This window comes from Mobula birostris, chromosome 16, assembly GCF_030028105.1.
Source record: "Mobula birostris isolate sMobBir1 chromosome 16, sMobBir1.hap1, whole genome shotgun sequence".
NCBI lineage: Eukaryota > Metazoa > Chordata > Chondrichthyes > Myliobatiformes > Myliobatidae > Mobula > Mobula birostris.
In genome coordinates, this window is record NC_092385.1 from 51,809,132 (window position 1) to 51,826,856 (window position 17,725).

General features: G+C 41.8%; 1 protein-coding gene across 9 annotated transcripts in view; it reads right to left on the reverse strand.

The window, feature by feature from the left end:
* Positions 1–17,725, reverse strand: part of itpr1b (inositol 1,4,5-trisphosphate receptor, type 1b) — a 542,905-nt gene that overhangs the window by 117,955 nt on the left and 407,225 nt on the right. For all 9 annotated transcript variants that reach the window (XM_072280628.1, XM_072280634.1, XM_072280631.1 and 6 more), the window contains one exon: positions 17,163–17,338. In XM_072280628.1, the coding sequence (XP_072136729.1) occupies positions 17,163–17,338 (176 nt within the window). The remainder of the gene's footprint in view (positions 1–17,162; positions 17,339–17,725) is intronic.

Here is a 17,725-nt window from a genome sequence, read left to right on the forward strand (position 1 = left end):
GTCTTGCACCACATCAAAATAACCAATTGTGAAAGTGACAGAAAATACTGGAGATGCTCAGGTTAGGCACTGGATGGTAAAATTGACCTGATTTATGTTGATTCCAACAACAGTTGTGGTATCTCCCCATGGTAGAGGGAGAAAGAAAGGGGATTGGGCTGATGGTAGTCCCACACCTTCAAGACGCAAATGTTCTCAAAAGCCAACAGCCCCAAGTGAATGATGCAAACCACCAAGATGGACCTGAAGGGTTGTGAAGAAGAGTACCAAATGTGAACTGAGAGAGGTAGAAAAGTGTACCTGGCTGCTTCATAGGTAATGACTTTCTGATTGGAGGTGACTTTTCAGGAAGTGATACCCTGATTGGTCTGATGAAAACCAAGCCCCAAGAATATTTCCTCAAAGTGGTAAACAAAATTTACCGACCAGAACACTAACCTTCAACCGAACATTCTCCCTGAGAGCACTGGAGGCAAAAGAGAACATGGGGAGTGCATTTCTCATGTTAGTGGATGAAGTCCATTGTTACAATGGACCCATGGTCAATGGGGGTAACATTTTATCAGGGCAGAAGACCATACCTTGAAATATTGATTTCATTTCTCTCGCTGCAGATACTACTTAGCCTTCTAAGTGACTGCTGGCATTTTGTTTTTTTTAAACTATTAACATTTTATTTAATATTTGATAACCCTTAATAATTAGACAAACTTTTGAAAGCAGGAGATTATTTAAAACTCTAGTCTGCTCTGCAGTTGATTTTTTTAAAATCCAAGCACTGGCACAAGCTGTGGTAAGTGAAATTCAAATGGCAGAGGGAATGCTTCTTTTTTTGTAACTAGTGCAAATGTCACTTCCTTTCATGTGCACTAACAGTTAAGACTAAATGCTGGAAATGTGACAAATGGAGCTCAGTGTTGTGAGTGCGCACAACTCTTTCCCCCCCCACCACCACATCATCCCATCCTGCCCCTCATCCAGTCATCAGGAACCTTTGGAAAACAAATACTGCACTGGGAAAGCTGCACTCTGAGGCTTTCAGAAGATGCAATTTATTTTTTAAATCAATAAAACTGAAGGGCTGCTGCGTGTAAAATAATTGGCTAGCAACCTTCTAATCCAACTTTATGGCTGCCTGGTGTATATCAAGGACCCTTAGCACGCAGCCAGATATTTTTGCGGGGGAGGAGGCGGCTTTGAATTGGTGTCAGTTCTTGTAAAGCTGTTGGTTTCTTTTTGCTACTGTGGTTCTAAGGTTCTGATGTTGACCAGATTTAATTTAGTCAAATGAAAACACAATGTTGGAAAGGCTCAGCTGGCCTGGCTCTGCCAATTGTGAAGGGACTTATTCCAGAAGACTTAATCGTCAGCCTGTCTCCAGTTGCTGTGCACTGCAGCATCATCTTCCCAACCTCCCTACAACTTCTCATTAGTCAATAGTCTGCCATCTTCTGATGCCAAATGGAAACTGGATTAGGGTTTCTTTATTGTTATTCAAACTCCCTTCACAACCCTCCCCCCACCCCACACCCTTCAATAATTCTGAAACTAATCAGCAACAAAAAAATCTATAGCTTAAAAATCTTTGGTTTAATGACTGTATGCTTTGAGCAGTGGCTTGATTGGTCTTTATAAAGCCATGGAGCACAGAAACATGCCCTTTGATCCAAGAAGTCCAGGCAGCCAAAGATGCCCATGTAAGCTACTCAAATCTGCTGCATTTCGTCCACATCATCCTAAAATCTTTCCTATCCATGTACCTGTCTAAATAACTTTCAAATGTTGATTATGTATTTGCCTTAAGCACTTCTTCTGGAAGTTCATTCCACATACCACCTGCTGGATGGAAAAAGTTGCCCCTTGGGTTCCTATTAAATCATACCCCTTCCACTTTGAATCAATGGCTTCTAATTCTAGATTCCCCAACACTAGGAAAAACAACTAGGTGCATTTACCCTGCCTATGCCCTCGTGACTCTTGGAAACCCCAAATAGGATGGCATTTGACAAGGTTTGTGAGACGGTCTTAATATTTCATAAAGTACTCTGGAAGCATGTTCAATAGTTCAGCTTTATGGTCTCTATTTCAAACTTCAAAATGTTAGGATAGTTTTTAAATGAATTACAGGACCAGGAAGTAGTAAAAGGATGGGACCAGTGATACAGCAGGAAGGAATAAATGATCAAAGGGCTAATGGTACAAGTGATCAGTTCTTTATCAGTCCCAATGAAGGGTCTGTGTCCGAAATGTCAACTGTTTATCCCCCTCCATAGACACTGTCTGACCTGCTGAGTTCCTGCAGCACTTTGTATGTTGCTTCAGATTTCCAGCAACTGTTTCAATGGTATCAGTAGCTAATTTTGAAAGTTATGAAGCACCATCAATTTATTCAGTAGTTGGGAAAAACTGCAAAAAAAAAAGGTCTAGTTCTGTTACTTGGTTTTTGTGCAGTTTAAAAAAGGAAAAGATCTCTGTTACACAACACTGCTCTAACTTATTCATGAGCACATGGAGATTTTGAAGTTTAATATGGCTGAGCTCTGACCAGACACAAACTCATCCTTAAAAAAATAAATAGGTGCAAGTCTCCAGTGTTTAATCTGGCATTATCTTATACCCTTATGCGGTGGAAACCTTGGTGAACTAACGAGGAGCTATTTTATCCCTCAACTCCAGGGAATGCATTCACAATCTGTTCCTAATCATGTCATTTCATTTTTCCCCCAGCTGGTGCCAAAGCCTTTTTGGCTGCAGGTTTTTGAAACAGTTATGCTGTGGGGTTCTTAAGGTGCTTGGAAACCTAGTGGCCCTAAAGGATGTACCTTGAGATTAGCAGTTTGCATTCATTACTTCCAGAACATACCACAGCTTATAAATTATTTCACATAATTACTACTAATAAAGTCCCCATAATACAGAACACAAGTGTTCAGTGGAAAAAAAATCTTGGAACGTCTGCCAGGTACAGAGGTGTTGGGCTGAACCGTTTCCTCTCTTCTGCAATCTTCAAGATTCTAGGACACACTTAGTTCCCGAGCAAAAATGCCTTTAACATCTGGGGTGGAGCAAAGGAAATCAGTTAAAATTTAGAGGGATTCATTCGAAACTAGCATTTTTAACTTTTTTTCTTCTATCCATCCCAATCAGGCCACATTCACAACCCCTCCAAACAAAATGTTGAAATTCCTTTGCTGTAAAAGAAGAAAATAAAGTTAAAATGGATGGTTCTGAGCATCAGTTCAGCTTTCAAAATATTGTTTTTCTATCTTGTGCTCAGAGATGGCATCTAACGCCTGCACTGGAAATGCAGAAAAATTCCACTTCCCAAATGGGTTTTAGCTAGGTTTATGGGGGATGAGAACCATGGGGATAGTTGGGGTTAAGGTAGATACGTCCTGTACATAGACTGTGCGGAAGGCTAGGCAGTGGATAGGGCATAATTGCAGTCAATTAGATGAGTTGATAGGAGTCTATTTTAATGCAAGAAGTATCAAGAACACAAGTGATAAACTTAACAGCATGGAGCAGTAGATGGAACTACGACATTGTGACCAATAGAGAGAGACCTGGCTGTCACAAGGGCAGGAATGGTGGCTGGATGGTCTGGGATTTAGATGTTTCAAAACGGGCAGGAAGGGAGGTAAAAAAGTGAGCGAGTGGTATTGCTAATCAGGAATAGTATCACAGCTGCTGAAAGGAAGGGCATTGTGGAACGATTGCCTACTGTCATGTGGGTAAAAGTCAGAAACCGGAAGGGAGCAAGCACTCTACTGGGAGTATTCTATAGACCACATCCACTAGGCACCGAGATACCGAGGAATAGATCTGGAGATGGATTTTGGAAAAGTGCAGAAATAACAGCGTTGTTTGTCATGTGTGACTTCAACTTCCTAACATTGATGGCAACTCATTAGTGCAAAAGATTTAGATGGGGGTAGAATTAAGATAACCAGGAAGGATTCCTGGAGGAGAGGCCATACTGGATCTAATGCATTTCCCAGACAATGACTAGAACTCCTTGACCTTTAGTATAGCCTTGGATAAGGATAGGAGCAGATGCTCTGGAAAAGCATTTAATCGGGGGAGAGGAAATTATGATGCTATTAGGCAAGATCTTGGGAGTGTAAATTGGGAACACATGTACTCAAGGAAATGCACTACAGAAATGTAGAAGCTGTTTAGGGAGCACTTCCATTGCGTTCTAGATAGGTTTGTCTTCACGAGTCAGGTGAAGGTTGGTAGGGTGAAGGAACCATGGTTGACACAAAATGTGGAACATTTTATCAAGAGGAAAGAGGAGCTGTATTTACAGTAAGTTTTAGAGAGCAACATTTTAAGAAAGGACTCAGGAAAGTCAGAAGTGAGAAGGCCTTGGTGAGTAAGAAGAAGGAAAATCCCAAGGCATTTTACACATACATGAGGGACAGGATGACTAGAGTGAGGGTAGGACTGATCAGGAATAAAAGAGGAAACACACACCTGGAGGCAGCAAAAGTAGGAGAGATCCTTAATGAATACTTTGCTTCAGTATTCACCAGTAAGGAGAACCTAGATGAATAAGAGGATAAGCTAATATGCTAGAACATGTCATGGAAGAGCATGTACTGGAACTTTAAAGAAACATGAGGATAGATAAATTCCTGGGGCTGGATAGGATATACCCCGGGTTACTATGGGAAGAGAGGGAAGACATTGCTGCACATTTTGGCAATGACCTTTGTGTCTTCACAAGCTACAGTATCACTACTAGAAAACTGGAGGGTAGCAAACATTATTCCTTTGCTCAAGAAAGGTAGGGATAATCCTAGAAATTATAGAGCAGCAAGTCTTGCTTTATTATGGGCAAACTATTGGAGAGGATTCTTACAAACCGGATTTAAAAGAATTTGGAGAAGCATAGCCCGATTAGGGAGAATCATCATGAGGGGAGCAGGTCTTGCTTCACGAGCCTGTTTGAATTCTTTGAGGAAGTGACACAACAAATTGATGAAGGTAGAGCAGTTCATATGGTGTACTGTATATGGATTTTAGTGAGGCATTTGACAAGGTTCCCCACAGTAGGCTCATTCAGAATATCCAAGGAAATTGGTCTGTGGATACATAGCTGGCTTATCTACACAGGCAGAAGGTATTAGTAGATGGAGTGTATTCTGCCTGGAAGTCAGTGACCAGTGGTGTTCCTCAAGGATCTGGTCTATGACATGTGCTCTTTGTATTTTTTTTATATAAATGACTTGAATGAGGATATGGAAGAGTAAGTTAGTAATTTTGCAGATGACACAAAGGTTGGTGGTGTTCCCAATAGTGTAGAAGGTTGCTGTAGGTTAAACGGCACATTGATAGGATGCAGAGCTGGGCTGAGAAGTGGCAGATGGAGTTCAATCAGGAAAAATGAGAAGTGATACATTTGAATTTGAAGACAGAGTACAGGGTTAATGGCAAGATTCTTAGCAGTGTGGAAGAACAGAGGGATCTTGAGGTCCATGTCCAAAGGTCCCTCAAGGTTCTTGTGCAAGTTCATAGGGTGGTTAAGAAGACACATAGTTGTGGGATTGAGTTGAAGAGTCACAAGTTAATGATGCAGTTCTACAAAACTCTGGTTAGATCACACTTGGAGTATTGTGCTCAGTTCTGGTCGCCTCATTATAGAAAGAATGTGGAAGCTTTAGAGAGGGTGCAGAGGAGATTTCCCAGTTAGCTGCTTTCTCTATTTTTCCACCTTTGAGTATCATCATCTTAGATTTTTCTCCTCAATGTAATACTTGCACATAAGCCACAAAACACTCTGGCTGATAACCTTGATAGTGCTTCAAAAAAACACAAAACATTCAATTAAAAAAAAATCTAATCAGAATTCTTTCCATGATGCAGCCATGACATAATATAAATTTTCTTTATTATGTCTTAAAGAAAAAAAACAATTTGCTCCTGCTCATGAGATTATGATGAATCCCACTTTCATTTATGATATCTCAAGCAGCTGAGTTTATAAAATTAAGATCCCTAGAACGAACACAATTTAAATTGCAAATTCTTCCAACAGTTCACTGCCCAAGGAGGAGTTTACATCTCTCAGCTAGCTACTGTTCTGCAGGTCAGGTGTGAGCCCAGATCTGCGTAGCTGGAATCATGTAGCCGAGACATAGATGCTAATCATTTCCTGGCTCAAAGAACAGTGCTTAGCGCATGGATAGTTTTACATACGTGATTTACTTAGCACGCTCTGCCAATTTACATTGTATTCACCTGGCAACTTGTCTTTGGCCTTACAAGTCTGGACTGCTCTGACCCTACAGTCCAACTTATGTTTTCAAATGCCTGGGAGAGGGAGACAGAGAGGAAACTAAATGATCCTTTTCCCAAAAAGTGTGAAGAATGCAGCCAAGGATGAATTACAGTGAATTTTTCTTCTGATGTGTGGCTGTGTTTGATAGTCTTTATGTGAGGCAAAGACTGTGAAGCATCGCTACCTGAATAAGTTTCTTACCTTGGTGGAAAGAATGCAAGAGGTAATAACGCCAGGAAATTCTACCTTATTCTGTCAGAATGCTTCTCAATGCATCTAATCAGTGCTGTAGTCACCTATTTGCTATGGAGCATGACCTTGACGTTCACCTCCATAGTTCTCTCAAAGTTGTTGTGCAAGTTGATAGGATTGTTAAGAAGGTACGTGGTGTGTTGAACTTCAATAGTTGGAGGACTGAATTCAAGAGCCGCGAGGTAATGTCGCAGCTCTATAAAAGCTTGGTTAGACCACACTTGGAATATTGTGTGCAGTTTTGGCCACCTCATTATAGGAAGGATGCGAAAACTTTAGAAAGGGTGCAGAGGAGATTCACCAGGATGCTGCCAGGATCAGGGAGCACATTTTATGAGGATAGGTTGAGCGAGCAAAGGCTTTTCTCTCTGGGGCAAAGGAGGATGAGAGGTGAATTGATGAAGGTGTACAAGATGATAAGAGGCAAAGATTGAGTGCATAGCCAAAGACATTACGAGGGGTGATTACCATATTACGAAGGGGCATAATTTAATTATTATGTAACATGTACCTTGATACATGTGACAGTAATGAACAAATTATCTAGACATTTTCTCAGTAAAGTTGACTGGAGGAAAGTATAGTGGGGGAATGTCAGAGGCAAGATGATTTTTTAAAAATGTAGAATGGTGGGTGCATGGAATACCCTGTCAGAGGCAAATACATAAGGGACATTTAAGGGACTCTTAGATAGGCACATTGATGATAGAAAAATGGAAGGCTACGTAGGAGGGAAGTGTTATCTGATGTTAGAGTAAGTTTAAAGTCAGCACAACATCGTGGACCAAAGGGCTTATGCCGTGTTGTAATGTCCTATGTCCAGCGCTGTGTTGTAATGTCCTATGTCCAGCTGGGAAGCACAGTGGTGTGGGTAATACAGCTACTCCATGGTGTCAGTGATCTAGATTCAATCCTGATCTCAGGCGCTGTCAAGTGGAGTTTTCAAGAATTCACAGAGGAAACTCCCATCCTCATTTGTTCAAGCTCAGTTGGACATCCTTGTACTTCCAACTTCAACGTACCTGGATATTAATTTTAATGTATAACAACTAAAACAACACTTCAACATGCTGAGAAGTCACTGCATCATTAAATTATTAACAGTTCTTTGAATCCAAGTCCACTCAGACTCAAGAATATATCTTACCAGCAAGCCTTTGTGAACAGACACTTTAGTAATTATGACATGCACTGGACAGAACAGAGCATGGTCATTGACGAATTTGACAATGTGATTACTCAGGCGTTTGAACTGAATGTATAGCAATGGGTTCAGCGCACAGCCCTGGGGGCCACCTATGTTGAGTATACTGGGGAAGAAGGAGCAGTTCAAAGTACATTTATTATCAATGTGTGTATACTATAGATAACCTTGAGATTCACCTCCTTACAGCAAACCACAAAGCAAAGAAACCAATTAGAGTCCATGAAGAAAGACCATCAAACAACTAGTGTGCAGAAAGATAAATAAGTCTCGCAAACAATAAGGGTAAGCAAATAGCATTCAGAACTGAAGTTCATGAAAGTAAGTCCACAGCCACGAACCTAGTCACAGCTGAACCAGGAGCCCATTAGTTTCGGGCCACAGTCTTAGTTCAGCACAGAGACAAGTAAATCTCACAAGCAGCAAGCTGAAGATCCGTCCATCCCTCTCGACTGTCTGAGGTCTGTTCATTAGGAAGTCCAACACCCAGTTGCACAGTGCTGTATTTAGACCGAGGAACAGGAGCACCCTGTTGACCTCACAATCCACTCTTCATGGCCTTACATCATATTATCTGCCACCTTACACTGAACCAAGATGGCGCCGGAACGATGACTCTGCACGTAATTCCAAAGAGAATGGTCAAATATTCCCATTTAGGAATACTACAGCTGAAATGCAATCACAACCATGGGTACTTTAGTAAGCAACATCATTGTAAGATGGTTTATAAAAATCTATCGATATTCAAAATTGGTAGATTCCAAAATACAGACTTGTGTCATGAGTGCAGATTCCCTTTAAGAATAAGGAAACGAAGAATGCATGCTGGGCTGCAAGTAAGCCAAATGTACAGGTTCTGAAAAATAAAACTGAACCTTCAGAGCAAGGTTGCAGTACTTGACCACTGTTACACTGCTATCAAGAATGCTTAATGTGCCATCCCACACCCACACTTTGGAAAGTCCAGTCGCCTGGATGTACTTCTATTTCTGGCATATAGGCAGTGACTGAAGACTGTAGCACCAGTGAAGACCACAAAAGGTATGGACAAGGGAGGTGAAGGAGCACTTGTAGGACTGCTTTGAATCAGTGGAATGGACAATATTTAGGAATTCATCTTCAAATCTGAATGGGAACTCCACTGTTGTCACCAACTTCACCAAGACCTGTGTGGATGAGTGTGTGCTTTTGAGAACACAGCAGACTTACCCAAACCAAAAGCCACAGATGAACCATGAGATTTGGTTCTGTAGTCTGTTGATCTGTGGCATTCAAGGTTGGTGATCCAGAACTACACAAGCTGTTCAGGTATAACCTATGGAAGGCTATTTTAAGAGCAAGATAGCAATTCCGACTGACGTTAGAGGCAGAGTCAGATGCACATCAGCTCTGGCAGAGTTTGCACACCACGACCTCCTCAAAGTGAAACCTAACATCAGGAACATCTGTGATGTTTCTCTCCCAGATGAGCTCAACACCTCCCATGCACGCTTTGAAAGGGAGATACTACACCTGTAGAAATACCTGCAGCATCTGGTGACCCTGTGATCTCTATCTCAGAGGCCGATGTCAGAACATCTTTCAAGAGGACATCTTGAAAGATGTCAGGCCCTGATGGTGTACCTGGTAAAGCACTGAAAACTTGTGCCAATGAACTGTCGTGAGTATTCAAGGACATCTTCAACCTCTCAATCCTGCAGTCAGAAATTCCCACCTGCCTCAAAAGGATGATAATCACACCAGTGCCCAAGAAGAGCGGGGTGGGCTGCCTCAATGACTATTGCCCGGTTACACTCATATCTACTGCAATAAAGTGCTACGAGAAGTTGGTCATGGCCCATTTTAACTCCTGCCCAAGCACCTGGACCCACAGCAATTTGTCTATCAGCACAATAGGTCTACAGTGGATGAAATCTCACCAGCTCTCCACTTAGCCTTGAACCTCCTGGGCAATGGCAATAAGTACATCAGGCTGCTGTTTATTGATTTCAACAGAATCAGAGTCCAAGACAATCATCCCCTCAGTACTAATCAAAAAGCTTCAAAACCTGGGCCTCAGTATGTCCGTCCGCAATTGGATCCTTGACTTACTCATCAGGAGACCAAATCAGTGCGGATATGAAATAACATCTCCTCCTTACTGGCAGTTGATACTAGTGCATCTCAAGGATGCATGCTACTCTCTCTACATCCATGACTCTGGGGCAATGTACAGCTCAAATGGGATCTATAAATTTGCCAATGACACAACTACTGTTGGCAGAGCTTCAGATTGCGATGAAGAAGCGTGTAGGAGTGAGATAAATCAGCTGAAGTGTTGCAACAACAACAACCTTGCACTCAATGTCAGTAAGACCAAAGAATTGATTGTGGACTTCAGAAAGGAAAGTCCAGGGAACACACACAATCCTCATCAAGCAACCAGCAGTGGAAAGGCTGAACAGATTCATGTTCTTGGTGTTAATACCTCTGAAGACCGATCCTGAGCCTGACATATTGATACAATTATAAAGAAAGCAGAACAGTCGCTATATTTCATTGGAAGTTTGAGGAGATTTGATATATTACCAAAGACTCCAGCAAAGACCACAGATGTACTGTGGAGAGCATTCTAACTGGCTGCATCACCATCTGATATGGAGGGGCATTGTGGTACAGGAACCTGAAGACACACACTCAACATTTTAGGAACAGCTTCTTCCCCTCCAACATCAGTTTTTTGAAAGAACAATGAACACACGTACACCACCTACACACACACACATATATATATATATATATATATATATATATATTTATATACACACACACATACACACAGACATATATACATACACATACATATACACACACATACATTTGCATACATGTACACATTTCTTATTGTAATTTATAAATGTTTTTACAATGTACTACTGCAAAACAATTTCATGACTTATGCCAGTGATATTAAACCTGATTCTGATTCACTATACACTATATTTTTGAGATAGTACAAGGGAAAGCAATAACAATGTACTGACGTGATGAAATGATCATGCAAAACAATGTTTTTCATTGTTCCTCAATAGATGTGACAATAATGAACAAATTATGTTGCCATTTCCTAAATTGCACAGGTTAGACTTTGCAACAGGAGTCCAGGAGGAAGGTGCACAGTTTGGAGCCAGAAAGGGAAGCCCCAGAGTTCCAGGAACTCTCCCCTCTGGCCAGTGCTGGTCCTTTTGGGCAGTGTGGCAGTAACTCCAGGGGCTCGGGTCCAGCCCTGACCTTGAGTGCTGTCAGTGTGGAGTCTGCATACACTTCTCAGAGACAGATGTATTTCTACGAGATGTTCCAGTTTTCTCCCATTTTCTGGAGTTTAAGGTTAATTTGCCAGCTGTAAATTACATCATAATACAGGTAAGTGGGAAAAAACAATGAATAGGAATTGGTGGACGCAGATAATAAGGTGGAGCAATAAGACTGATGGGATTGCTATTCTGGGTGCCAATGCAGACCTACTGGGCCAATTGACTTATTCTGTGCTGTAACAAGTAGGAAGGAAACAGCTTCTTATGTATGGAAGTGTTATAGCAATTTAAAATACAGGCAAGAAACATGGCATTTAAAGATCATGAAGAAAACCAGCTGCTCATTGAGGGAGGAGAAACCCATCTTGCTGACGAGAAAGCCAAGTTAATAACTGGAATGTTTATAGTACCATGTACACAATGAATGGCTGCCCACACTGCTGGGAAGGGGAAGCTCCATTGGCCAAATTGCCAGCAGTTTCTCATTGAAATAGAAGGAGGTATACGGTGCCTATAAAAAGTATTCACCCTCCTTGGAAGTTTTCATGTTTTATTGTTTTACAACATTGAATTACAGTGGATTTAATTTGGCTTTTTTGACACTGATCACCAGAAAAGACTCTTGTGTCAAAGTGAAAACAAATTTCTACAAATTTATCTAAATTTATTACAATTATTAAACACAAAATTATTGATTGCATACTTATTCACCCCCCTTCAAGTCAGTGTTTAGTATACTCATCTTTGGCAGCAATTGCAGTCTCAAGTCTGTATGGATATGTCTCTACCAGCTTTCCACATCTGGGCACTGCAAGTTTTTCCCATTCTTCTTTACAAAACTGCTCAAATTCTGTCAGATTGCATGGAGATCAAGTTCAGCCACAAATTCTCAATTGGATTGAGGTCTGGACTCTGATTTGGCCACTCCAGGACATTGTTCTTTTTAAGCCATTCCTGTGTAGCTTTGGCTTTATGCTTGGGGTCATTGTCTTGCTGGGAAACAAATCTTCTCCCAAGTCGCAGGTCTCTTGCAGACCGCAACAGATTTTCCTCCCGGATTCCCCTGTATTTTGCAGCATTCATTTTACCCTCTACCTTCATAAGCCTTCCAGGGCCTCCTGCAGTGAAGCATCCCCACAGCATGATTGACCCACCACTATGCTTCATGGTAGGAATGGTGTGGTGTGTTTTTGATGATGTGCGGTGTTTGGATAATGACAAAAACAGCATTTAATCTGATGGCCAGAAAAAAAGCTCAATTTTGGTTTCATCAAACCATAGAACCTTCTTCCAGCTGACTTCAGAGTCTCCCACATGCCTTCCGGTAAACTCTAGCCAAGATTTCATGTGAGTTTTTCTCCCCCCAACAGTGGCTTTCTCTTTGCCACTCTCCTATCAAGCTGCGATTGGTGAAGCACCTGGCCAAGAGTTGTTGTATGAGCAGTTTCTCCCATCTCAGCCACTGAAGCTTGTAAGTCCTCCAGAGCTGTCCGAGGTCTCTTGGTGGCCTCCCTCACTGGTTCCCTTCTTGCACGGTCTCTCAGTTTTTGGGGTTGTCCTGCTCTAGGCAGATTTACAGATGTGCCATATTCTTTCCCTTTCTTGATGATTGACTTAACTGTACTCCAAGGGATATTGAATGACTTGGAAATTTTCTTGTATCATTTCCTGACTTGTGCTTTTCAATAACCTTTTTGCAGAGTTGCTTGGAGTGTTCTTTTGTCTTCACAGTGTAGCTTTGCCAGGATACTGACTCACCAACAGTGGACCTTCCAGATGCAGGTATATTTTTACTACAATCAATTGAAACACCTTGACTGTACACAGTTCTCCAAAAACAGCTCTCCATTTAACTAATTATGTGAGTTCTAAAACCAAATGGCTGCACCAGTGATGGTGTGTCATATTAAAAGGGGTGAATACTTACTAAAGGCACAAAATACAATTATCTTGTATTTTTATTTATAATTATTTTAGAACAGTTTGTTGAGATCTGTTTTCATTATGGCACGAGTCTTTTTCTGTTGATTAATGTTAAAAAAAACACAAGTTGAATCCACTGTGAATCAGTTTTGTAAAAGAACAAAACATGAAAACTTCCAACGGTGGGGGGGGGGTGAATTCTTTTCATAGGCACTGTAGGCAACCCTCTATGAATTCTGTCCCTGGGTGATCTCTGACGCTGGAGTATGTAGCGAAAGGTGGAAGGTGGCAGTGGTCTGAAGCAACTGCTGGGAGAGATCTATGGCCATTGAGCACAAGTAGGAGGTTACACATGGCAGTTCCAACATAGGCCAATCAGGGTGGAACTGAGCACTGTGCAAATATTTCAAAGTGCACAGGTGACAGTGGATAAAAACTAGGCACGCTGCAAGAAACCAATTTTATAATGGGTAGGAATTCAAATGTAAATGGTCAATGCTACGGCCAAAGAGACAAATCCAAGTGAAAGTACCCCAACAGGTATTCACACACAAATGAACAGTGATAAGTTTTAAAAAAATATGCTAAATTATTTTGTGTGCAACTTATGTCTATGAAAAAAAGCATTTCATGCTCCAATTTCAAGATTTGCAGTTTGTAGAGAAATACAAAGGTTCACAATTTTCCTTTGCTTAGCCTTTTAAGGAACACCATGTCAGCAAATTCCCAGAGTATTGGAAATCTTTCGTATAAACGGTGCAAAGTTGTGAACTGCTGTCAATCGGGTGAAAAGTGAAAGCTCTTTCTTTGCTGTTGACAGTAAAGTGCTGCTTTAGTCCATTAGCTCACATCTTTGGAACTTCTCCTCTACAGATCATTCTTTGGTGCAGCAAGTGGATCAGTGACTGAATCCAGTTTTCACCCAGTGCTTGAGTTTAACACAAACTAGAAGATATTTGAGGAAAAAAGCTAAGACCGTCTCCAGATCTCTTCCTAATTTGCCATACTGGAGGTCGGACATAAATTATCTTCATTTAAACAATTGTACCTCAATATTCCAGAAAATGCATCATCAAGACAGCAGAAATACTTTCCTACTTCACAACAGATTAATGCAGACACCAAATATTATTTGAAGCATAATAAAATCTATAGTTGCAAAATAATTTAAATCATCACAGAAAAAAATTAATTAAAATTGTACAACTCCAACAATATTATTACTTCTTTTCCTGAAAAGCTTAACTGTTTCAGGAATGTGGTTTCAAGGTCTGAGAGACAATCTATTCCTTTACCCAATCATCAGAGGGAAGTGTTCTCTTGAATACCTGATAGGTATTCACACACAAATGATAAGTGATAAGGTTTTAAAAACTGTCAGCTTCTGAGTTTTCACATCAAGAACAAATTTATATTAAAAACAGAAAATGTGGGAAATGCAGACACAAGGAAATCTGCAGATGCTGGAAATTCAAGCAACACACACAAAAAGTGCTGGTGAACGCAGCAGGCCAGGCAGCATCTATAGGAAGAGGTACAGTCGATGTTTCGGGCTGGGACCCTTCGTCAGGACCAACTGAAATAAGAGATAGTAAGAGTAAGAGATTTGAAAGTGGGAGGGGGAGATCCGACATGATAGGAGAAGACAGGAGGGGAGGGGTGGATTGAAGAGCTGGAAAGTTGATTGGCAAAAGGGATACCAGGCTGGAGAAGGGAGAGGATCATGGGGTGGGACGCCTGGGGAGAAAGGGGGGAGCCCAGAGGGTTGAGAGCAGGCAAGGAGTTATAGTGAGAAGGACAGAGGGAGGAAGAGAGAGAGAAAAAGAAGGGGGGAAATTAAATAAAAATGTATTAAAAATATATATAACTAAATAAGGGATGGGGTGTGAAGGGGAGGTGGGGCATTAACGGAAGTTAGGGAAGTCAATGTTCAGGCCATCAGGTTGGAGGCTACCCAGACGGAATATAAGGTGTTGTTCCTCCAACCTGAGTGTGGCTTCATCTTGACAGTAGAGGAGGCCGTGGATAGACATGTCAGAATGGGAATGGGACATGGAATTAAAATATGTGGCCACTGGGAGATCCTGCTTTCTCTGGCAGGCAGAGCGTAGGTGTTCAGCGAAACTGTCTCCCAGCCTGTGTCGGGTCTCGCCAATATATAAAAGGCCGCACTAGAAGCACCGGATGCAGGATATCACCCCAGCCGACTCACAGGTGAAGTGTCGCCTCACCTGGAAGGACTGACTGGGGCCCTGAATGGTGGTGAGGGAGGAAATGTAAGGGCATGTGTAGCACTTGTTCCGCTTACAAGAATAAGTGTCGGGAGGGAGAACGGTAGGAAGGGATGGGGGGGGGGGGATGAATGCGCAAGGGAGTCGCGTAGGGAGCGATCCCTGCGGAAAGCGGGGTGGGGGAGGGAAAGATGTGCTTAGTGATGGGATCACGTTGGAGGTGGCGGAAGTTATGGAGAATTATATGTTGGACCTGGAGGCTGGTGGGGTGGTAGGTGAGGACAAGGGGAACCCTATTCCTAGTGGGGTGGCAGGAGGATGGGGTGAGAGCAGATGTGCGTGAAATGGGAGAGATGCATTTGAGAGCAGAGTTGATGATGGAGGAAGGGAAGTCTCTTTTTTTAAAAAAGGAAGACATCTCCTTCATCCTGGAATGAAAAACCTCACCCTGAGAGCAGATGCGGCGGAGACGGAGGAATTGCGAGAAGGGGATAGCATTTTTGCAAGAGACAGGGTGGGAAGAGGAATAGTCCAGGTAGCTGTGAGAGTCTGTAGGCTTATAGTAGACATCAGTAGACATCCTTGGAGTTTAGAAGCATGAGGGGAGACCTCATAGAAACATTTCGAATGTTAAAAGGCATGGACAGAATGGATGTGGCAAAGTTGTTTCCCATTATTGGGGATTCTAGTATGAGAGGGCATGACTTAAGGATTGAAGGGCGCCCTTTCAGAACAGAAATGCCAAGAAATTTTTTTAGTCAGAGGGTGGTGAATCTATGGAATTGGAGTGGAGGCCAAGTCATTGGGTGTATTTAAGGCAGAGATTGATAGGTATCTGAGTAGCCAGGGCATCAAAGGTTATGGTGAGAAGGCAGGGGAGTGGGACTAAATAGGAGAAAATGGATCAGCTCATGATAAAAATGGCAGAGCAGACTCAATGGGCCGAATGGCCTACTTCTGCTCCTTTGTCTTATGGTCTTATAAGTTGTCTCCAGAGATAGAGACAGAAAGATCAAGAAAGGGGAGGGAGGTGTCACAAATGGACCAGGTAAACTTGAGGGCAGGGTGAAAGTTGGAGGCAAATTTAATGAAGTTAACGAGCTCTGCATGCATGCAGGAAGCAACGCCAATGCAGTCCTCAATGTAGCGAAGGAAAAGAGGGGGACAGGTACCAGAATAGGCACGGAACATAGATTGTTCCACAAAGCCAACAAAAAGGCAGGTATAGCTAGGACTCATATGGGTGCCCATGGCTACACCTTTAGTTTGGAGGATGTGGGAGGAGCCAAAGGAGAAATTGTTAAGAGTAAGGACTAATTCCGCTAGATGGAGGAGAGTGGTGGTAGAGGGGAACTGGTTAGGTCTGGAATCCAAAAAGAAGTGGAGAGCTTTGAGACCTTCCTGGTGGGGGATGGAGGTATACAGGGCTGGACATCCATGGTGAAAATAAAGCAGTGGGGGCCAGGGAACTTATGAGGTATGCAGAAATGAGTTTGGTGGGGCAGGGGCAAGCTGAGACAATGGGTCTACCTGGACAGGCAGGTTGTGGGAAATAACAGATTAGGGAACACCTAAGCGAAGAGAAATGGAATTAATGTTTCAAGTGGAAGATACTTAGTCAGAAGCAATAACTTTGAACTGGTTTAACTATTTCTCTTTCCGCAGATGCAGAGTGATCAATTGAGCTTTTCCACCATTTTATATTAGATTTCCAGCATGTGCAGTTTTTTTCCCCATTTTCATTTTAATTATAAAACACTCCTAATGTACTAAAATTCTTCAGGTTCCTTCATGGAAGTGTGACTGAATTTAAAAAAAAACTTATTCAAGGCACAAGATCAGGGCAGGCATACAAATACTTCACCAGACATACTGTGTGCTTTCAGGAAAGTGTTAAAAAAAGAAGGGTGCATTTATCTATAAAATGCTGGTATAAGTGCAGTTTTATTCTATGCACATAAAATACTCACATTAAATGCTCCCAACAAATACAGGGTTGGTTCCAAGCCAATTGAGAATATAAGGCGCAAAATCGTGGAGGCTATCAAAGCTCTGATACCATGGGGTTTTGGAAGGGCGATCACAATGGCAAGAGATATACACACCGCTGTCCATAGCAAGCCTGATAAATGTGCCTCCAAAGTACCTGCATACAAAAGAAGTCAGTCAGTTTTAGATACAAATCTACCATTTGCACACGTACGTATCACAAGAGGTTAACTGAAAGTCACTAAACTCAACTGTGCAACTGTGGACAGGAATTTCCTATTACATGGTGTTTTGCTGAGAAAAGTGCATTTCAAGTATTCACATAGAAAAATCCCAGCCACATTTGTTGAAGTTCAGCTGGACATTTTTATACCTCCAACATCACTATTACTGGATATTAATTTCCATGTAGATCAACTAAAACAATATTTCAACACGTTTACAAGTTACCGGATCATGAAATTGTTAATAGACATTTAAATCGTTCCACTTAAACTCAGGAAGTAAGAAATCAGAACCATAGGAAAGATTTTACCACTGTTTA